Source organism: Poecile atricapillus, chromosome 1 (genome assembly GCF_030490865.1).
Source record: "Poecile atricapillus isolate bPoeAtr1 chromosome 1, bPoeAtr1.hap1, whole genome shotgun sequence".
NCBI lineage: Eukaryota > Metazoa > Chordata > Aves > Passeriformes > Paridae > Poecile > Poecile atricapillus.
In genome coordinates this window covers 39,312,459-39,335,354 of record NC_081249.1, presented here as the reverse complement: position 1 = coordinate 39,335,354, position 22,896 = coordinate 39,312,459, and the positions used below count along the sequence as shown (strand labels likewise).

The window sequence follows — 22,896 nt, the reverse complement described above, 5'->3', positions numbered from 1 at the left end:
TTAGATCTTGTTAAGATAAATATCTCAGTTCAGCTGAAAACTTGAAGAGATACATTTTGCAGCATTCCAGATTATAAATATGACCCTTGTTCTTCACCCCCCTCTGCGTCTTGGGTTACTACTGGTAGAAATGGATGTGAAAAGCCTCCTTATCGCAATCACTACATTCTATACCCACTTGACATGAAATAAGTGACAAAGATGCTGGATAGTTTAAACTTTACGTAGCTTAAAACCCATTTATTTTTTTACATTGGCTTTAGACAAAGAGCCAAATTTCAGAACTCTGCAACAAAATGCCTATTAATTTTCTTATATTAAATAAATATATTAATGTTTATAAATTCAGATCCATGGCAAGCAATGTTCTTCAGTACTCTTTACCGCTGCTTTCAGTGACTTTAGAACAACCTGCATTCCAAATTATATCAATACCACCTTAATGGAGGACAAATATTTGAATGCAAACTCTAACAAAATCAAGGTTCCTTTTAAATTTAAAAGGAAAAACAGGAAAGAAAGTAAAAAAAAATTATAAGGTGGGCCATCCAAAAGGTGGCTAAATTTCATTAGTTATTTAGACCAAGCAAATGACTGATACCTCCATGAATACTTTGCAAGGTACTGCCAAGCAGTGGGCCAAACTCATCTCCCCTCTTCACTGGTGGAGTTGCTATGGGACTCAGAGCAAGATGAAACCTTGTGGGCAGCTGCTTTGTTTTCTTCCATCTTGCAAAAAATTACAGATGCAAAATATTTACTGTCCCAGTAGGCTTGAGTTTCCATCCTGCACACTGACACTTCTGCAGTGCAAAAGAGATGGGAATCAGTGTTCTGCAATAATTTTAGTTTGATGTTTTTTCATTCTCACAGAATAAGTTATTTTAAGTAAATCCTTTAAAAGTCTGTCTCCATGTATTTTTTTTTCAGATCCCCTGAGCTAATGACCTACAAGCCCTAAAACAACTTACCCTGTAACATCACAGGCCATTTTAAAAACATAACATATCAAGGAGTCAATTTCCCTTATTTGATGCAATTCATTTGCCTTCAGCCTGGCAGAGCTGACAGCTTTAGACAGCTGTTTCTGCTCCCTGCAGTCGCTTGCAGCTTGCGTTCTGGGGAGCAGGATGTGCTGGGGGGGTGACTCTGCAGAGCCCTGGGGACACTGCCTTGGTGCACCAGTGCCACTGGGAACCAAGGGCATGAGGAAAACACAAGGGACCAGTCTGGCTTGGGGGGATTTGCCCATGAGGACCACCACTCCAAGAGGCAGATCCACAAAGTGGTCCCTGCAATGATGAGGGTCTGATGGCAAAATGCACAAAGGCTTTTTCTAGGCAAATCTACTCCCTCTGAAAAATAAGAAAACAAAAGTCCATCTGTATGTCCTCTTTGTGGCAAGTCTTGAGCAAGGGGAAAGGTGAATGATCTAATGTTTGCAGTTATGGTTCCTGACAGCTTTTCAATGTTTCTATGTCTTGATAAATACAGACCTCTGTCCATTGACCTTTTTCCTTATGAGTGCAGGGGAAACTAGCTTTCAGGGCAGCTACTGTGTCATTTCCCTGGATGAAGGAGAATAGTGAGTAAAACAAGATGACTCTTCCTGTGACCTTTAAATATTAATAAATCAAATATCTATTTGCATTACTCATTTTCTATTATTAATGTATTTATTTTCTGTTATTCTTGGTCTGTCTGGTCATTACCACCAGAAAATTCTGCATCTTCCATTTCAGAAAGTACTTGAAAGAATTGAAAAGATTCCCAAAGATTCCCTCCATGTGTATATGTACATACACAGTCACTGGATGAGATACCATGCAGACCAGCAGCAGATGTACACAGATTTCTTCTGTGGCAGTCTATAGCAATGATTTCACTATTTAAGTCACACAGCACCAAGGCAGCAGTTGGGATTTTTTTTAAAAAAAAATCTATTTACTCTTTTTGTGACAAACCTAATGATTACAGAAATGAGAAATCAGCCTGCAAACAGTCCAAATTTAAATAAAATCACCCCCACACTAGACTATAACAGTGGCAGATGGACAGAGGAAGAAAGTGTATATAGTCATATTTTTTGCCATTATAGTATAGACCCTTTCAGATTGCAGCAAGCAACTTGCCATCTGCAAATCTGAGTCTTTCCTTTTCTGCTGAGGCACTGATTCAAAAATCATGATTTGTGAAGTTTGAGTTAAAGTATTAAGAGGCTTATCTCTCATTTTAAAGGCATACTGATCTCCTGATTTTACTTCAAACACATGGGAAAAGCATCCTGAAAATTTCCCTCAGCTTCTTCTTAAGACAAAACCCAAAGCCACTGGCTCACTCTTAGGTATGTGGTGAGGTAATGGGTTCTGCACATGAATAGCTTTTTGTCAAATAGTCTCTTATTGCTGTTGTTCTCTGGCTTTTGTTTGGTTTACTCTTTGAGGAAGTGATTTGCTCTATGCCTATAGGATATGTAGATCACACAGGGCACCTTCCTTACAGCAGCACACATACTGACAGCAGCAATGAGCATTTGGTTTTAATGCTGACCCTCTGAAGAGAGAAGAATCTGATCACTGCATAAATGTCATTGATTTTTTTAGGGCCAGATCTTCATTTAAATGGCCGCAGATTTAGTGGGTGTGTCAATTTAATACAGATTTGCAAACAAAATCTGGGCACATATTAAAAACGTTTCAGTGCTTCTACCCACCTCTGCTTTCCACAGTTTTATCTGCCGGTAAGTTTGCAAAGGATGTGACCATCACAGAGATCAGACAAACATATGCAATTTGCAGCCTACCAGGGTTTCTGATGCTTTCACACTATGGGGAGGGAGTTACTTCATCTAAGGGTCAGGACTCTTACACAGGTTTAACTTACCAGTAACCAAAAAATCGCCTCTAGGTATGAAAGCCTATTTTGAACTTGTTTAAGAAGAGAAGGATGCAATTAAATTCTGGCAATTCCCTTTCAAGAGGTGCTGCAGTATGCTTTGCATTGCAGTATTTCTAATTTTCACCAGGTCAGGGTTGCTCTATGTGAAGCAAAAAAAGAAAAGGTTTCTTTTGCTAATCATACATGCAAAAGCCATGTACAAAATAAAATACTAAATACAGTAATTACAGTAATTTTTGTTAAAATTTTTACACAATAAACCTTTGGCTTTGAAAACTCTGCCAGAAGCAAAAGAAAAACAAACTGTAATGAAAAAACTGAAATCAGAGGCCACTAATAACACTAAAGGGAGCCCAGAAGCCAAATTAATGTTTCTACAAAGAAATACTTTTCTACACCAGGCAAATTCCTAGTAAGACCTTTACCTGGGTCTTTATAGACAGGATTCAGATTTCATTTTGAAGTATGTTTTTTACAAACTGTTTAGTGTTCATATGTCATTACCACTGTTGGGCCAGATTGCACCTGGCATCGATATAAACAAAGCTTTGGCAAGAATTCTTTCCTTTGGGATGGAGACATCTGATTTTCAAGCTGAAAACATGTCAGTGTTGCAAGACACTCCAAATAACCTGTTTTACCAGTGCAGTAAATTAACCCGCCTGGTGTAGTGTTAAATGCTTTACAAACATCGACTGAAGGTGAGGGAGGGAAACACCAAAAAACAACAAAAAACATTTCAATAACTTGTTTGACGACAAGCAGTGAAAAAAGTACAAGGAAAGCTTGAAGGGAGGGTGGGATGCCTGGGGGACAGGACAGCAGAAAAACGAATTTTCAGAATTTTGTCCTGTATTTAACCTAGAGATTGTGTGCTATGGTGTGGGAAGACACAGAAGCAGCAGAGCAAGCTATATAGATGATAGAAAAAACATCTTCATTTGAAAAGAAGATCAGGATAACAGCAAACAGTGACTCTAACTCATCATTGCCTTGTCTAGAAGAGGAAGGCTTTTTGATAGCTGTTGCATGAAAGAGGTTCACCTTTAATGCCACAAAACACCGGTGGACAAAGACTACGTAGGCAAAACAGAGGATAAAATATTAGGCTATCCCCCTTGCTTCCCCATTGTTCAGGATGAAAAAGCTGAGCTGAACTTCTGGGCACACAGAATTGGCTGTGTGAAAGCTCTCATCGCTAGATCGTGCATTTGTGCTAAGCTTGAATGGTCTAGAGGACAATGGGGTTCATCCTGCCTGTGGCTCTGCAGTGATTCTGCAGTATAGATGTGAAACAAGAATAGCTGGAAAGTAGGTCCACATGCGTATGGAGTCGAACAACAGCCTGTCCTGAGAAACACAGGCTGAAGAAGTATTCATGAATATATATATTTATATAGCTGTTAGACTGAAGCCATTTTGCTACTTGTCTTGCTACTTTAATTGTCCTAATAGCTGTCTATTTACAAACATGCGTGTAAGTGGGCTAGAATAATTAACTAATATCCATAAGCATTCATAAAATGTGACAAAGTTTATGTTAGGGCAGATGTTAATTCCCAAGAGGATTACATTTCTATTAAGTGTAAATTTATATTAGTAAGATCCAGCATGATTGATTCTTGCTTGGCCAGAAATAGAGGACTTAGCATCCATACTGGCAGAGATTATATCTGGTCAACAGGAAAGGAAAACTGGCCAAGAAACTGCCAACACAGAATCTGAAGCTGTGAAACCTGGTCAAGAAGAAATAAAGCCAAATAAGCAACAGATGAAAAATTATCTTAAAGCTAAGATCAAATCACTCAGTTGGAAATGCGAATTGTATTGGAAAAGGTGGTGCTGAGAGCATGAAGGGACATGAGAATTTTAAAAACAACAGTATTAATAAATAAAATGAAGTGCTCAATACTAGCAATTTTTTTTTAAGTGGACCTTAATCTTTAAAAAAAATAGTTAACAGTCTTAATATGTTCAAAGATGTCTGACAAAGAGCAGACAGGGAAGACTTCTAAACTTCGCAAATTGTGTGGAAGAAATTGCCAGAGATATTGGTACTCAAGAGCCATGGGCATACTGGAGAGACCTCAGGAATGAGTTCCAAAAAAGTTGAAGGAACTGGAATATCTATCCTCTGAGGAGAGGCTTAGAGAGCTAGGACTGTTCAGCTCAGGGGGATCCCATCAAAGTATATAAATACCTGCAGGGAGGGTGCAAAGAGGGCAGAACCAAGTTCTGTTCAGTGATGAATCCTGAAACACGGGAGGTTCTCTCTGAACATCAGAACACTTTTTTACTGTGTAGGTGACTGAGCACTGACAGGTTTCCCAGCATTTGTGAGTCTCCATCCTTGGAGATATTCAAAAACTATCTGGACACCATCCCAGGTGTGCAGCTGTGGGTGTCCCTGCTGTAGCAGGGGCATTAGACAAATGACCCCCAGAGGTCCCTTCCAACCTCAGCAATCCTGTGATTCTTTGACTTCATCTGAAGCTCAGTGGAGAAGATGATAGATAAATGAAGAAACAGGAAAGAAAGAGAATTTGGTAAGATACAAACTTTGCAATAGTCTTCTGATACTGTTCTACTTTGTAGGGCACCCTCAGATATTAGAGAGATCTAATGGGTTCAAGGACTTGTTCCTGCACCTGTGCTGCAGAAACCTACTGCCTCTAAAGAGGTGACTTCCTAGGAACTTTATTTTTTTTTTTTTGAAGGTTTTTTGGGTTTTTTTATTTTGCTTGTCAAATCAAAGAGTGAGGAGAGAAATAGGTAGGGAACTTGCCAACAGATAGTCAAAGAGCATTAATGCCACTGTGTGTTTTGTCCTCAGAGCAAAAGTGAAGTTCTCTAGATACAGAGTAACCATAGGACCACTTTGGACTGTGCCAACTTCAGCCCCATCCTAAGCAAAAGCGAAGACACCTTAACCAGGAAAGGACATGGACAACCTTCTGTATCCAGCAGCATAAAAAACATACCAGCACAAGCACTGCAAACACACTGGCAGGGACAGTGCCTCAGTGCCCAGCTGGAATGAGAAAATGGTGCCAGGGAGCTTCCGGAGGTTGCAGGGGTGGCTACCAAACAGACATGATGCTTGGTGGCAGGCTGGCAGCACAGGGAGAAGCTACTGCCAAGAAAAGGGAGTATCACCTGAGTCCCACCAGGGTTAACCTGCACCCGATGGACGTGATGAGAGTGGGGATTCTGGCTGGAGAGAAAGTCTCTGAGCACTTTGGGGAGAAAGCTACCTTCTGTTCTCAATACAAAATAGATTATTACTGGGGCAATCAAAAAATATAAACAAGTTTAGTAAGTAAAGCAGAACAGTTTCCCAAAAAAAGAGATATTTTAGGTAAGTAGAACACATTTTCACTAATCTCTTTTGGCAGTCCTTCATTCAGAACAAGGAGAATCGTATCAAGTCAAAAGGACAAAAATATTTGCTAAATGCATGCTTTGTTCAGACAGTAGCACAATGAAGCAAGCTGGGCAAAAATATAAGAGGAAAAGAAAGTGGGGGAAAAAAAAGCAGTTTAATGGGTGTCAAACTTGTAAACACTGAATTCTATTTTATCACTGTTGGTTTAAAATTAATATAAGATAAACAAAGCAGCAGTACTGTATTAATGCAGTTATACTGCTGTAAAATCCTGATTGTCCATGAATTTTATTCACACAGGAGAATAGATTATATTGCTAGTAGCATTTTAGCAAATAGTTTCATACCAGAGCATTGCATCAACCTAATGTTATTGGTGTCAAATAAATCTGAAGTAGTTAAAGCAGTACAAAGCTCTGTACTGAGGTCTGGCTGACCCCAGACTTTATTGTATGTTTTTAGAAATGGTTCAAAGCTGAACCCATTTTCTTATTAGTCTTTTACTTACACTACATTTGGCAGAGTCATTCTCCAGAAAGTGAGAGAAAATACCTGATAAGCCATGTGTAAAGAATTTGAACTCAAACCCTGACAGTCTGCTTGAAGTGAATGAAATTCATGTCAGATTTGGACATATGCAAGAGTAGGTAACAAAAGCACAGGTGAAGGAGCCCTGCGTATTTAGGTCTGGAAAAATGTTATGAGGGGAACCATATAAATGAAGGCAAAAGTTGTGTTAATTGAGTAATCAATGACTTAACAAGGTGCTCTACTTGCAGAAGTCCCTGTAGGTTATGTTGAGGTAATTTTGTGGGGAAATACATACGGATGCAGGAATGGGGGCTTGTACTGAGGGTTGTTATGGGATGCAGGCATTTGCTTGAATCCTGCCTTCTACTCTCCTCAAGGTGCAACAGTGGGTGCTTATCTGGCTGGGCTCTGGTGGAAAGGGAACCAAAAAACAGCTCAAGAAGTTCCTTTTTCCATGTTGTCCTTCCTAGCTGCTTATTGTCATTCTTTGCCATGCCCTTGCTTGCAGTGGTGCAATTGTTTGTTTGGCCAGGACTGATTTAAATGGGCTGGGGTAAAAAACAAAATCTTGCTCTCCCACAGAGAAAAACCTGAGTTTCTCTAATGGGATTGCTTCAGTGATCCAGTTTGCAAACCAGCTCGAGAAAAAGTTGATTGGAAATGCTTGCATAAGGAAAAAGTGTGACATGGAATGAGAATAAGCAGAAGAGGGTAAGAACTGCTTAGATGTTGCAGAAATAATCATATATTGGTTTATTTTATAGTTTTATTGGGAAATATGCGCCAACTTTACTTTAAACTTCATAGCTATTCCAGAAGCCCCACTAAAGAGCACCTCCTCAGTCAGCCTAGTACTTAAAAATAATTTATTTCATCAGGGAAGTAAGTTGAAGAAAAGTTTAGGGAAGGAAATGTCACAAGTCCCAGTAACTTCTTCCACTGCAATCAGGAATATCTACATCAGGAACTTAATCAGGTTTTTAAGAACACCAGTGAATAATTCTCACCATGTCTATAAAGGTATTTATTGTGTTGTACCAGTACAATACATCTATCAGTGATGTACAAATACCACCCTACAACTGTAGGATTGACATAGGTCTGACCTAGAAAACAACCTCCTTCTCAGGTCCCACTTGCAAACTGGAGAAAAATCTCTGTTCCTTTGACACCAATCACAGGTCTAGGCAGGGGAAAATTCACACTGTCAGACTTTGTTTAGACCACAGAACACAAGTGAATTCATTTCTAAAAGGTTCATACTCCTTGCCATGAATACGTGAGTCATGGAATTTATTTTTAATTTTTTTTTTTTTTTGTATCAGGGATCACTCTCTGCCTCAGCTAGTCACTGCCAATATGGGGACACATGGGACATGGTGTTCTGATGCTATTTCCATGTTCGATGCTACTTCCCCTCTCCCTCTTCTGGAGTGTGGGGGCGGAAAGAAGGGAGGGCAACTGCTTTTGTACTACAGCCATCCTTCAGGGATTCTGCCAGAAGGTGTAGTGGGCTTTGCCTCCTCATATGGAACATGTGAGAAAACATTGCCTCTGGGACGTGCTAAAACCTGCATTTGGGGTGAAATGGGATTGTTGGGTTCCTTCACTCACCCCAGTCACCCATCCAAGTGGGATTTCTATCAAAAGGAAGCCCTTCTCCTGATAAAGAAAGGACTTCTGACAAAATCTAGCTTAGTGAGGTGGGTCTTTTTTAAGGTGAATACTGGCTGAGGAATACAATTATAAAACAAGTTTTCTTTGCGGGAAGGCAAGAGTTCTGTCAATTTAGTGCAAAGCTTGTGAGATCAAAGTTTCCTGTGTTGAACATCTCATATCATTATTCTCCAACAGAAGTAATTACTGCAACTACTGGCTACTTCTACAATGCTAAATGCATGTGATACAAGGAGAGATCCTCACCTAGTGTGGTGGAGGGGCTTGTGCCCACATGGCATAGGGGCAAATCTCTAGAGCAGATTTAGTGCAGTGATGGATAAGTAGCACAATTTGTTTCCCGTGTCTCCTCATCAGGTTTTGATGGAGTAGTGAGGTTTGTAGTATGGTTGTTTTTTGGGTGGTTTTCCTTGATTTCCAGCCTATGAGCAGGGTGGCATACCACCATGAGGTCTTTAAACTTCAGCTGAGGATGTGTTGCACACCCTGGGGCTGGGCAAGACTGCTCATGTGTGTGTTTGGAGGGACACAGGCTTTGCTGGAGCTGCATCGCAGGAGCAGGGTGGAGGCAGCTGAAGTTGGTGCAGTCCTGCTCAAACCACTCTCTGGGCATGATGCCTGGAGAGATCTATTACTGAAACCACACCTGTATTGTGATTTGGAGGAAACAGATTATTCAGTCCCTCAGAGGAGAGTCTGGATGTACATGAGCAGCTGTGCCTTGTGGGCAGCTGAGATTCAAAACCTTCAGGTGAAGCTGGGAGGAAGCTAAGCTTAGCTGGAAGCTAAGTTAATCCAGTGGTGTAGATTTTCTCAGAGAGTCTGTACATGGAAATGGATATGAATGGCATGATCTCACAAGGGCATATACAGTACTTCAGGAATTAATTTCTACTTTTAAAAAATGTCTGTGAATTGAGAAGGCTTCAGAAATCCTCTTCTAAATGGCTCAAGAACCCATCTAGTAGGAGTACTTCCTGGGAGTGCCTTGCCCAGCATAAGACACCTGAGTGAGCAGTTTTGGTCTTGAATCCCCACTGCATGGAAATACATACTTCTACAAGGTGACACCATTTAACTTTAAAATATAAGCTGAAAATGAAGAGTTGAGAGCTTTTTTGTACCATTACAGTTGTACTGTGGACATGAGCTGTGAACACTTGGATTTAGGGCATCCTCTGGGGCTTTGATCACATTACAGAATATTAGTTTGCTAATTTACCAATGCAGATAATGCAGATAAGAACTGTTAAACAGAGTTTGCACAATACCAGAAACACAACCATTGTTTCAAGCCTTCTCTTTGAAACACATAATTTTATTGAGACTGCAGGTAAACTGGGAAAAGTTTATTCCAGAAAAAAGGAAAGCTAAAAGATGCCAAGACAGACCTAACTTGATTTTTCTTAATACCTTCCTTGTTCCTAGGAGCTATTAGGTATCTTGGGGCAGACACTAGTTCCTCCAGTACAAGCAGGCATAAAGTTATGGCCAGTTGGGGTTTTTTTCAGAAAACCTCTGTTTACCTCTCTTGGCTTTAAGTATTTTTTTACAATTGATTTATTAAATAATTGAGACAATAATTTGCCAATCTTTAAAACATTTGATCCATATCTTATCAGAATCATCACATCTGAAATCAGCTGCTGAGGAGGGATTGATAGTTTGCTAAAGCAGCTGTACTTTTGACTGCAGTGTATTTCATTATCAGCATTAACAAAAAGATGCACTTGTAAAAATAAGAAATAGTTGTCTAAATGTACATATTTTCCATTGTCATCTATTACATACTGCCAAGTAAATACATCTTAAACTGCAATATTTTTAAGTAAAAATTAGCATACTGTTAAGTTCAGATGAAAGAAAAGTATAACCCTTTTTTTAACTGATATATTCGATTGCGTATTTTGTGGCCTTATTTCATCATGCAGTAGCTCATTTGGACTGTCCAGGAAGACTAATTAACACTAATGCTTCTAAAGAATTTTCATTTGTGATGCTAATCTGTCAAAAAACCAAAAGTATCTTCAGAAAGCCAGGGAAAAAAGTAAAGAGACTACTTCTCGCAGCCAGTTTAAATTAGTGCTAGCTTGATTTGTGTTAATTGAAAGGTTGTTTGCATCTCTTTTGTTTACATCTCTTTTGTAAGTTGTCAGAGAGAAGAATAGCTGCCTACCTACATGAATAAAACTTAGATTTATTTAAGCTGCTTTATTATTACTACCATTAAAAACCTCTTGAAGCATTTTTGTACACATAGTCTTAAGGTAAAAGCCTGTCTCTCTGTTTATGTACACACAGATACACACACACACACACATACACCATGCTGTATCATTTTTGCTACTGAGACATTTATAGTCAGTCCTCATATTATGTGAATATTTCTATGTGCCAGTTCATTCTAGCAGCCTAATGGTCTCTGTTTTAATTTCTCTGAGATATGTGCAAGTCATAAAAATACCTTGATCACAACTTGTGAAAATGTCTTTCTGCTGCACTCATATCCACATCCTTAGTCAGGCTCTGCAGAAATGTAGTACTTACATAGCTGATCACCCCTAAGCCTTTATTGGGATTCTTGAGGCCCGGCTCCCGGCTGCTGGCTGAGACAACCTCAGGCTCTTGTTCACTGGCTCTCCACATTCACAGCATCTCAGGACAGTCCACCTGACCACCAAATGTGGAAATTTCTCACCTCTGATGGTGTTGGATAGACCCCCACCTAATATCTTCAGGATCCACGTTGTCCACAAAAGTAGAGGGAGGGAGAGGCTTGCTAGGATTACATGGGAGCAAGCATTCCCAGCTGTTCCTGGACAGCTTTTAGAGATCTTGTCCTTTAAAAATACAGGGTAGCTATTGTTGAAAAGTGCACTGATGTGTTCCCAGACCTTAAATGAAACTTCTAGAGAAATGGGCAAAGAAATTTGGTTTCCTCAACAGAGCATAATTAAATTGCTGCTTAGTTCACAGTGCTGACTACTGACGTTTGCATCATTTTGGTGTTGCTAGATCATGTACTGCATGTAAGGACAATTAGCAGAGCAGAGAGAAAAGCAGCAGATGCTAGAAGTGCACAGAGTTAGATGACTCATTTTGATGTCATGAAGAATCTTTTTCAGGCAAGTGAAAAGGCTGGCATTAAACAAAAAAAAACCAAAACAAAACAAAAAATAAAAACCAAAAAAACACCCCAAATAATTATTAAAGAAATAATATGAATATTTCAGGGAAGTGTAGCAGCAAAATCAGTGTCTTGAAGTATGCTAAAACGTATGTTTACCTGAAATACAGAGGAGAGATACCAACATCCATGAGGAAACTCTATTCTCCCTCTTCCTCCCCACTCCTGCCCCTTTGTTCCTTTAGGATTAGTTACGTGGTGGGTTTTGTGTGTTCCATGTTGAACCAAAAGAAAATGTGTTCTAAAATGTCTTAAATCTTTAAAAACTCATTAACTCATTATCTCAGAGGTAACAATAAGAAAATATTTAATAAGCACTTCCTGGAGGTCTGTGTATATCTTACAGCAGTTTTTCAGTCTAACAAGAAATACATACTTGCCATTTCAAAGATTTATTCTCACAAGTACCTGGTACATGTAAGGTAGAAAGCAAGTCTCATGAGACAAGTACCTCCTGCTCTCAGAAGTGATCTGCTCCACATTTACGGTTCTCTTTGTTTCCTTAAAAACAACTGTAATTTGTCTTTTCTCTTCCAAACCCATTTGTGAATTTGAAACTAAATGGCATTTGTATGCTTTCATTCTCTATGGCATCACTTCATTGATGAAGAGTTATGCATGCAGAAAATGTCAGACTTTCCCCCTGCAGAAGCTCTATTCTGCACAAAAGCTACTATAGGTATATAATACATACGTGCACATCTGCAAAATCCTACTTGAGAGGTGCATTCATATGGCATGCACTAATATAAGTGACAAAAGATTCAGCAATGTCAAGTTCTGTAAACAAACCACTCCAAGGAATTAACATTAACACATAATTGTATGTTTTTATCATGTCAGACGTCGCAAAAAAAGAACTTGAATTGTGATTACAGTAATTAATTTTTCCTGTCCTATTTCAAACATGCCAACTTATTATGGCATTGAAGATGATAGATTCTGGCCTGCCATTTTAGTGCATCATATGAATATACATTTCCATATGAAGAACTGTTAGCAAAAGAAGCTAACAGGATGAGATCTATATACAAACATATATTAAAGTATGACCACTATCTTTACATTAAGACCTGGAGGTCTTTAAAAAAATAAAGGAGGAAGACTAGGGAAGAAAACTAAAACAAAACAGAGATTTTGTCCTCAAAATCAGGTAGGTCTAGAAATCACAGTGCTGAATTGTAGGGAATTGTATCATTTAGAAAAGAACGAAGAAAATGTAATTTTTCCATCTGCTGTTAATCTGACCATCTTTGCTTCATTTTTGCAGTACTAACAGTGTGTCCAAGGTGAGTGGGTGGCTGAACTTCCAGTTCTGTGGCATTCTTTCTTCTGTAGCCTTTCTGTTCTGAATAGGAAATTTCTATGTTTCGACGTATAACATAAAGGACAAAAAAAGGTGAAAAAAAAGAAAAAAAGGAAAAATTGAAAGGTACTGATTCAGATGATGGGAAATTGCTTCCGAATACTGTTTCCAAAAGCACGTATTCAGGTGCACTAGTACAGTGTGGTTTTATCAATAAGCCCAAGGGGCTCCTTCTTTGCTGCCACCCCCTTCCCCGAGTCTCGCGCTCTGCCTGCCTGATCCTATCCGACAGTAGAGTTGATACAGCACTAATCCCCACAAGTTTGGGACTAATGAACTAACTGCTGGGCTGCCGCCACGGAGCTTGGTCCCAAACTATACTGTACTTCACACTCGATTTATTCTCCAGATGGCGAGACTGCGCAGCCCTGCCGCGAGGGACCACCTCTTCCACTGGAGTGTAAAAGTGGACGGATGTTGTTTTCTTTGCAGATTTGATAATTCAGAACTAGAAACTCATGAGGATGGTTAGTTATTAGGTTTAATGGGTGCCAGTGGAGCCAGCAATGTGTGTATTCCCATTTTTAATTTCAGTGTCTATGTGTTTGGGTAGCAATGGATTTGTCAGCAATGCTGCATCACCGAAACCTTTATCTTCACCAGTTGGCGTAGTTGCACTTGGTAATGAACTTCTTCCTGTATCCTCCTCAGAATCAGAGGGGGTGCTAAAATAGCCACCCTGACGACCCTTTTTTCCTCAGTGAGCTTTCCAGCACAAGTTGCAAATTTAGAGTATTTTAATAGTACCACTGTTTACCATGAAGATCTCTGTTGTCTTTCTGTCTTGTTCAGTTTGATAAAGAACCCAACTCACATGGGACCCAAGGAGGATACCACCATCCCAAGCTACCTGAGCAAGAAATGTTTTACTTAATGATTGGGTTTATTTCTTTATCACCTATTCTTTCATGACAAAGTATTATCTGATGTTCTCATGTGAAGAACAGGGCAAATATTTTTCTCACCATTTCTTAAAAATTCTAGTTTTCCCATTCTTGGCAGTAAGGATATTATTGTATCAAGGACTACCTCTTTCTCTGTTATAATGTTGTAGTAGTTTACCTAGGTTAGGATTTTAGCTTTTGCATGAATTCTACAGTAAGAATAGCATCTACATTTCCCTGCCTAATGAGGCAGAAAGGGGTCTCACTTTTCTCCATGTTTTTAGTACATTTGGTCAAAAGGTTGTAGTATGTATTTTTTTTATTTACCCATGAAATGTTTTATTGGAAACCTTTATGGGAACCTGATACTCCTCAACTAACATCAGTTGGAATTCCTCTGTTGTAGCAAGGGTAGGCACTGAGTCAGCCCCCTCACAAGCTCTGGCTTTGGCAGCCAGGTCCCATCAGTTTGTTCCACAATTAAAAACATAAATTGATTCTTGCTGTGGAAATATAGTGACTAGAAGTATTATATCACGGGAAGGAAACGTTTACATTCCTAGGGTATCTAGGCAGACAGATCTAAAACATAGCAGTTCTAAGAAAACGCATCAATTCTCAACCCAACAGATGGCATGGGTGTGTTAACTAACATAGCGACATATTTTCTATTAAAATATGGGAAAAAACAACAACCCCCTCCCCATGTTTGTTGGTTGGTATAAATTCAGTGAAGTTGTTGGTTATTTTTGGGATACGTACCAGAGGGCTGCACATTTAGTTTATGTAAATTGATAACAGCAACAGCCTGTTAATAAGTGTTTTGTATGGAAATATACCTAGAAAGACACGATCTGTCTTTTTTGGGGAGGGAGTTTGCAGACTGAGGAGAAAAATAGATATGAGATGGTCTAGTGCTCATTATTATATTCTGAAAAAAACCATAACAAATTAGGTTGCAAGTTTGCTGGAGATGTGCCTTTGGCTGGAATTGAGTGCTGCCTTAGAGGATTCTTTGGGAAGATCTCTCTTTTGCAAATTGCATTGGTGTGTGTTGAGTCATAATCTGACTTTAATTAAAAGCATAAATTGGTTTGGAGAGTGTTTTTAAGCTACTCATCTGCACCATGTCCAGAAACTTTCAGCCCAGCTCTAGAAACCCATTACCCCAGGTCAGAGAAAGAAAACATAGGAGATTTCTATTTCCCGGTACCAGCATCATATAGTTGGGTTTACCTAATTTGGAAGAGCCATTTCAGACAGCCAAGCGCCGGAGCTGTCTTCCAGCTGGACGTGTTTGTACTAAACTGTGAGCATCTCTATGTGGCTTTCCTAATGGCCCCAGACAGAGTCCATTCACAGCAGTTTTAACGTTTTAGGTTGCATTTCCCAGAGATCACCTCTGAACACGCCCCTTGATCACAACCCAGGGATGCATACGTGGGTGCCTTGTTCCCGTCTGTCCGATTAACAGGCATATGCTCCCAGCCTTCAGAAGAGCACGGCTAGTAGCCCCAAGCTGAAGGCTGTTCGCTTCAGATTTCATTAACTTTCTGCTTCATTATTCCTTCCTTTTAACCAGTTAGAGCCACCAATTGCTTTTCTCTAAACTTACCCTAATTATCAGGGGTCCCAGCCCTGTAAATCAGTACACTGCAGTCTTAAACTGGCCTGGGAGACCCTGTTCTCATCGGTCCTGACAACTGTAAGCTACTGTTCCCTCACACTGTTTAACTCAGACCACATTGGGAAACCACCTCTGCCCCTCTTGCTGGCAGAGGTTTGCATCCGTCTGGTTTAAATCTACTGTCATGTGCTCTCTTGCTGATTTGTATTAGCCTGGATATTAACTTTGATGATTTTTTTTTGTTTGTTTTTTTCCCCTTGAGTTTTCCTGTTTTCTTGAAAAGCATCTCTATTCAGCAACTGCATATTGTTAAAGTCATTCCTGAGCCTCCATGAATCAGGAGCTTTAAAGTTTTATTAGCCCCATAAAAACTCTTCACAAATGAAATTACTTTTGATAAGCGTGCATTTTGACAATGCGAATTTGTTAGGGGCTGTTGGTGAGTGAGAGGAATTTGGGATTGAAACTTCAGTTAGCAGGAAGCAGGAAGCCCAGCACCTTCCTTCGACCCCTGCCTCCTTCTCCAGGCCAAGAAATGCATTTCATTTCAGAAAAGCAGGCCAGTATTCTTCATGCAAATCAATTATTAAACAGATTTGTAAATTTGCATTCACAAAAATAGCAAACAACCAGGGGATGCATTTGTCTTTGGAGATTTTATTTTGTGCCAACAGAATACTCTGTTATGTGGTCTAAGAAAAACCTTTATTTCAGCATTGTTTTTATATGCAAGTTGTGAATTCTATTACTGCCTTTAATGCATTTTGAATACATGAAGTAAAGGAAAACCAAAGAAGTATACATAAGTCTGTATTTTTTGATGTTTGGGCACTGTAGAGCTAAATTACAAAAATTGTTTTCTGCAAATTAAAAATGTGCCATTTTTCAGAGAGCAGACACTTAGTGCAAAACATTATGTTAGCACAAAGATTTGTGTTTGTTACACATGTTCAGCACTAGCAGACACAAAAATCTTGTTTTCTGCAAGTGGTAGAAACCCCATGCATTGAATTTACCAGTTATAAAGAAACAGTAAAGAGGAAGGTAAAATTGTGAGGTTCTGGTGATGACTTCTTCAACAAAGTCCAAGAGTGACAGACATTTTGGGGACACCACTATACTGGCTGTCTAGCTTTTCCCCCATGTCATTTCAACAAGTTTTCTTCTCAGTGCATTTTTCTGTCAATAGAAAATTTTGTTTTCTTGTGCATCTGAACTCATATGTATTGTAGAGAGAAGCAAGACTGACCATCGTGAAAACCCTTGAAGAGTTTGACTTTGGCCATGCTGAAAAGTGTGTCAGGATAAACTCTGTGTCCAGCGGCCTTGCAGAAGAAGATCTAGAAGTGCTTTTGCAGTCCAAGACCCTTCCTTCGAGCATGATGCTGCCAAAGGTTGAAGATGTTGAGGAAATAAGATGGGTGAGTACCAACAACACAGTAGCTTTTGACTGAAGCTGCTGGGCCAAGTTCACACAGGCACAGAGATTAATGGCTGTGAGTTAAGTGGAAGCCTGCAAATACCATATGATGTTGCTTGGCTGAGGTAATTGGGAAGTGCATCCACTTAAATGTGTGTGTGATGTGCTGTATAAAAAGCATATATGGAACATGTGTGAAACTAGGTGTATTTCTTCCACAACTGACAAAGAACCAATATTGCTGTCAGAATATATTATCAAAAGTAGAAGGGTAAGTGCCTGACTCTTCTCAGACTAACCTAACAAGCAAAATTATTGTCTGTCCAGGAGCCTTAGTTATGTGCATTGGAAGCAGGAGATGGGAAACCATGTTAGCAGCATATGAAAAAATGGGTTGGGGGGAAGGTCACTCCTTGGGGCAACTGGAGGAACAAACAGGAAGCTTTTAACTAGTGTTTTTAATTAGCACAGATATTATTTCCTGAACTGTTCTCTACTTCTTCCTTTTTAATTGCTGACAGGTGTGTTTGTGTTTCACAACTGACTTTTCAGCCAATAAAAACCTGAAATGTAAATGGCTGGCATGTCAAATTACTTAAGAAAACTTTGAAATAGGCCTAATTATGCTATAATTGTTTTAATTGTCAAAAAAGAGGGATGCTTGTTTGGATATACCATTATTGCCGTAACACACCAGTAAAGGAATAATGCTTAATTATTCACTTTATATTTTTGCAAACCACTAGCTGAGCAACTAGCACGCGTACAAGCTGTGATGAAAGGCGGGCAGGCGTATTAGAATCTATTTTAATCTCAGCATCTAACCTTGATCAAACCATTGAGATGGGCCTGAGTGCACAATGGAGCACAGCCCCATACGCCGGGTGTGTGACAGGCCCCGTCCGTTCTGTGGCGCTGCCCGTTCGGCCTCCACCACTGGCGATGGAAGGTTCGCCATCCCCTTCCACCAACGGGTAATTAAATTAACCAGAGTGCACCTCTCAGGGTTTACAGCCGTGTAAGTGTTAGACGCAACTTGTCAGTGATGAATATTCATGATACCAAAATGGCAGAGCCCTTGCTGCCACCAAGTAGGTTTTGCAGGGAGATGGGATGCCAGGGCTCTTTGTCCCCTCATCCTCTTCCACTTTCCCTCTCGCTAACTTATTTCCATCGTGGAAAACTAGCCAGCTCCAGAAGCTTCTGCCTCATTGTCCTTCTTTTGCTTCACTCTCCCTTTGCCCAACCTTTGCACACAAAGAACATACTCTGCCTAACGCTGCTGCCTTCTTTTCCCAGTCCTCCAAAAATTCACTCTAACATGATTTTTCAGCCTCCCAGAAGCTGTTTCTTTCCCCCCACGCACACCCGCTCCCCCCCTTCATTTTTATTTATGTGCAGCAGAAAACCTGGAGGCTGATGCACAACTAAAAGATGGGCTTACTTGTTTTCTTTTGTGTGAGAATCTCTTGCTTTCCTTTTGTCCCTAGTGTGGGTACTTGTTTGACTGGCATGGCTTATTGGACTATAACAAGCGTAACTCTCCCTCCTTTGTGGCGGGACAATTCTCCCACAAATCCCGACCAGTGTGCATTCTTCCCAACACACTATTGGGTGTGCACTGGAATTGAAAGAATTGCTGAGGCCTTGCTACTTCATCCCCTCCCCAAGCTTTGTGGGTTTTTTTTTCCTCCGCCTTCTTTTTTTTTTTTTCCTTTTCTCCCTGAAATGAACACTTTACCGGGCCGGAAACATTTAATCGTCTCCTTTTGAAAAAAAAAAAAAAAAAAAAAAAATTAATTGAAACTTCTCCACTCGATACCTTTTGTATTGGTGCTTATTGCAAATCTTTCACAAGGGAGAGGAAGGCAGGCAATATTTAATTAAATGTTCTTTTTTTGGTTTTTTTTCTTTTTTGCTTTAACTTCAAAACAAAAGATAATGAGAATTCCAGGAGTGTGACTTTTAAAATATTCTAAAATAAAACAAGAACTCTGCTCTCTAACTTGTACCTAAAATATACACACAGTAGCACTTTTTACTTTTTTTTCCTTTAAAAAAAATAAAAACCAGATAGAAGTCTTAAGAAGATATGCTGATACCATTATATTACCTCATTTTTTGCATTTGCCTGGGTGAACTTTACTGTTTTCTGTCACTGTAGGAACCTGCTATACTGTACAGAGTGAACTGAATTGATTTTTTTTTTTCTCCTTGCACATTTTTGAGTGGAATTCTCTTCACAAAAGAAAAGTTACCAAGAGGGCCATGGTGATGATGCAGAGCAGAGATGGGAGGGCAGAATTCTTCATCGGAGAAAGCTGTGATTTCTTTTGGCCTAATTGTAAAGTTACTGCAAATTGCTGGAAACCTTTTTTTTTTTTTTTTTCAAGATCTGGGTGATTAGATTTTCCTTCTTTTGGGGAGGGGTGGTGGGGGGAAGCTAAAAGGGGAAATAACACCTCTAATCCAGCTTCTGGTAAATAGGCTGCCAGCTTTTAAAATGAGTTTCCTTTCTATTAGTCAGAATATTATGCTAAGCCTTAAGCATTAGTTTTTTATGTTGCCATAGCAGCCTTATTCCTGCAGGGTTGTGACCTGCGATGATTACAGTACAAAGCTTATAGGGTCTTGAAACCCCCTTTGAAGATGAAAAGTCTTTGATGGTTTATATTTATGCAAATCTCTTAGATATGATTTACCCAACTGAGACTGAATGGAGAGATGATTAAAATTCCCTTTCCTTTGATATCCATTAATAGTTGAATATTCCTTAAATTTAAAATATATGCATATGTGATTTTTGTCTTTATTTACTAACATTTATGCAGTACCTGCAATATGTTTATCTTGACACAAATTACTCGATCTGGACAGACATAATACATGTACAATATAGGGCTGAAGGTTCTCCCCCCCCCTTTTTTTTTTTTTTTTTTTTCCCCTTTTGAAAAGGGAAAAATCTGTGCAAGAGCTTTTGTATGTTTCCAGATGATAGATTTTGGAATTTGGGCTACCCCACTGGCAGCTCAGAGCTAGCTGTGAACTGGTCTCATGGAAAAAATTGGCAAGCTTTGGTCTTCAAAGAATTAAACTTCCTTTTTAAGGCCTTCCTAGGTAAGCTAAAAAATTATGAAGAAAAGCCTATTGAACAAAAGGGTAACGGTGCCGTAATGAATAATACGGATGCCACTTAGAAGGCTGGGGAGCGCTTCCAGTGATGGCAGTGCTGGACCTGAAACAAAACCGGACCTCAGGTACAGCAGCACTTCATTGTTTTCCAGAGCCCACGGATTTGCATTTCACTAAGCCAGGGTGAGAGGTGCTAAGCTTGCATTTTTTTTTTTTTTTTTTTTTTCCTTGAAAACCAGCCTCCAAATTTAGAAATGTATGGGAATGCTGCAGTTTCAAATCACAGGCCTTGTTAAAAGCTGTTTTATTTTTTTTAGTTATCAGGTTTTGGGGTGGGGAAGGGTGTTTGTTACAGTCAGGTGAATATTTGCCATGTTGTGTATACATGTAGACTGTTCTTTTTATTCCCTCTGATAGCTCATTCTGTCTAGTTTTAGTTTTCAGACAAATTCTTACATCACCTAAAAGGCCGAACACTTGTAGAACCAATGAATTTTATCCCCTTTGTGGAAACTGCAATGGGCTTGCTCAATTTTAAGGTAAGAAAGTCTTGAAGTGTTCGTATTTTGCCATCTCAGCAAACTAGAATAAGCAGAATACTCCTCAGTCTCTCCCTAATTTCACCAAGGAAAAGAGGTTAAAAAATACAAAATGTATTGTTCAATCCCCTAAAACATTTGCACATTGAACTCTGATGTTTGTATTGTAAAGGCCTTAATAAATTGAAAATATTCCAGTGACAGAACAGTTCCAGACAGTCCACACCAAATAACAAAACCTCTCTTCATTCCTGTTATTGTGGTAACGGGCCTCTCCGAAGATTTGGAATACTCAGTGTTGCAGGCTATTTAGTAGCTGTTGGATACAACTTTTGTATAACACTTAGCTTGAAATAAGAGTTAATCATCATTTCACTATTGCTAAACTTGTATCTTTATAGTAGTTTCTACTAATAACATTGCAACCAAATTCCATTTTATCGTTTCTTTGTGTGTATGATGGAGTGTTTAACGCTAAGATTAGAAACAGAATTAACTTTGGAAATATCTGAAGAACATGCTCGTTTTTTAGGGTAATTTTAGATCAAAACTAATTTATGAATTTCATTTTAATATAAATCACTCCCCAGCCATTACTATCAAGTCCAGGTTTTTCAGAAAGGCGAGACAAGGTGGTAATGAAACGGAGAAATTCGTGTATGCACAAGGAACACTTCGTTCCCCTCCCAAGCTCTAAGGGAAAAGTTTCAGACCAGCTGAGGACACACAGATCAGAAGTACCTCCAGAAGTACCTCACAGGCAGCCTGATCGTTTGATACAGCCATTTATCTTACAGCACACACTAACCTATCTGCGAGCATGATAAAGCAGTAACCAAATGGACATGCTCCTGTCCGGTGTGCAAACACGGAATTAGATTGGATATTAAACCATTGAGGTTTTTCTTCACCTACAGTATTTTATAGTGGAGGTTTGATGTTGCAGTTGCTGATGCTGGCAGGAGAGTTCCCTTTTAAAGCACACTCCGTTAAAGAATAATTCTGTGTCCCACCAGCTGCCATAGAAGAACACCCATTAGTAGAGCTGGTAATTACATGCTCTCTCCATGTACCTTAGCCTTAAAAGATACTAATATTATCCAAACATCAATATAAAATAGCAATACTACTCTCATCATGAAAAAAGCTACAGCAACAAAATTTTTACTTTTATTTTAATGTTTTTCTGCCGTACTTGTTGCATTTTTAACTTCCTTAGCTTATTTTTAGTTATACATATAGCCAGAGACTTTAAATTTGGAATCCTTCTATCCTGTAAGGAACTTAAAATAATTGTAAACCATTCATAATCGTAGTATTTATTTTATAAAAGAGATTCTGATCTTTATTTCTGTTTCTCATGCAGATATATTGCATGTCAAACTAATAAAATTTAATACTTTTTGTTTGTTTTTATGCAATATTTGCTGAATGTTTTGTTTCATATTGCTACATAAATATCTGAAGTAGTGGTCGCACCCAGGGCCAGAAGGTGTAAATCAGAAGGTGAGGAACCTGTTACTGATGTCCTGTATTTACTGTCTGGGTGCTCAGGGAAAGCAAAATACTTTTTCTCTTTTGCTGAGTCATTTTAAAGCTCTGTGCATTGTCAAGTATCTACAGTGGCTTTGCTTAATAGGAACAATATTCTAAGGAGGATTTTGGTAATGCTGAGTTGCTGTAATATCCTCTGTAGTCTCTCTGCATCGTGCATTTCTGTAGACTTTAATACTCTGCTCTCATTTGAAGGCTGTCTGTGAAGAAGCACTGAGAACAGGATCCCGGGCTGGCTTTCATTTGGATGCAGTTGTCTTTGGAGGAGAGGATTTCCATGCCAGCATAGGTTGTTACTTGTCTCTTTACTATAAATGTTTATGTATGGCATTTGCATTGGAGAAACCTGTGAAAATTCTGACAGCAATAATTAAAGTAACGACACTTGAGTCTGCATTTTATGTTTTCATTTTTCTCCTTAATTTCTTTTCAGTGCAGAATGTACCACTGGCAATTTAGAACATGGTCCTTGTGTTACAGGGCACTGAGAATTTCTTGTGCCTCTTGCCAGTCAGTACCAAAAGCTAATTAAAAAAAAAAAACAAAACCCACCCTATTGAGTCACTGAAATAATCTTAAAATATTTTATCCATAAACAACATTCACATGCCTTTTAGAACTACAGCTGAAGGTCCTAAAATTCTGGCATCTGCTTCAGCACTTCTTTACATGCAACTGTCACTCAGGCTTTTGACA

The 22,896-nt window shown here is 39.2% G+C and overlaps 1 protein-coding gene across 5 annotated transcripts in view; it reads left to right on the top strand.

Moving 5' to 3' along the window:
- Positions 1-22,896, top strand: part of CLYBL (citramalyl-CoA lyase) — a 165,469-nt gene that overhangs the window by 120,364 nt on the left and 22,209 nt on the right. For all 5 annotated transcript variants that reach the window (XR_009279607.1, XM_058857478.1, XM_058857461.1 and 2 more), the window contains 3 exons: positions 16,788-16,976; positions 20,545-20,646; positions 22,396-22,489. Coding sequence is in view for 4 of the 5 variants with exons in the window: in XM_058857478.1 (XP_058713461.1) it covers positions 16,788-16,976; positions 20,545-20,646; positions 22,396-22,489 (385 nt within the window). In the remaining variant the exon portion in view is untranslated. The remainder of the gene's footprint in view (positions 1-16,787; positions 16,977-20,544; positions 20,647-22,395; positions 22,490-22,896) is intronic.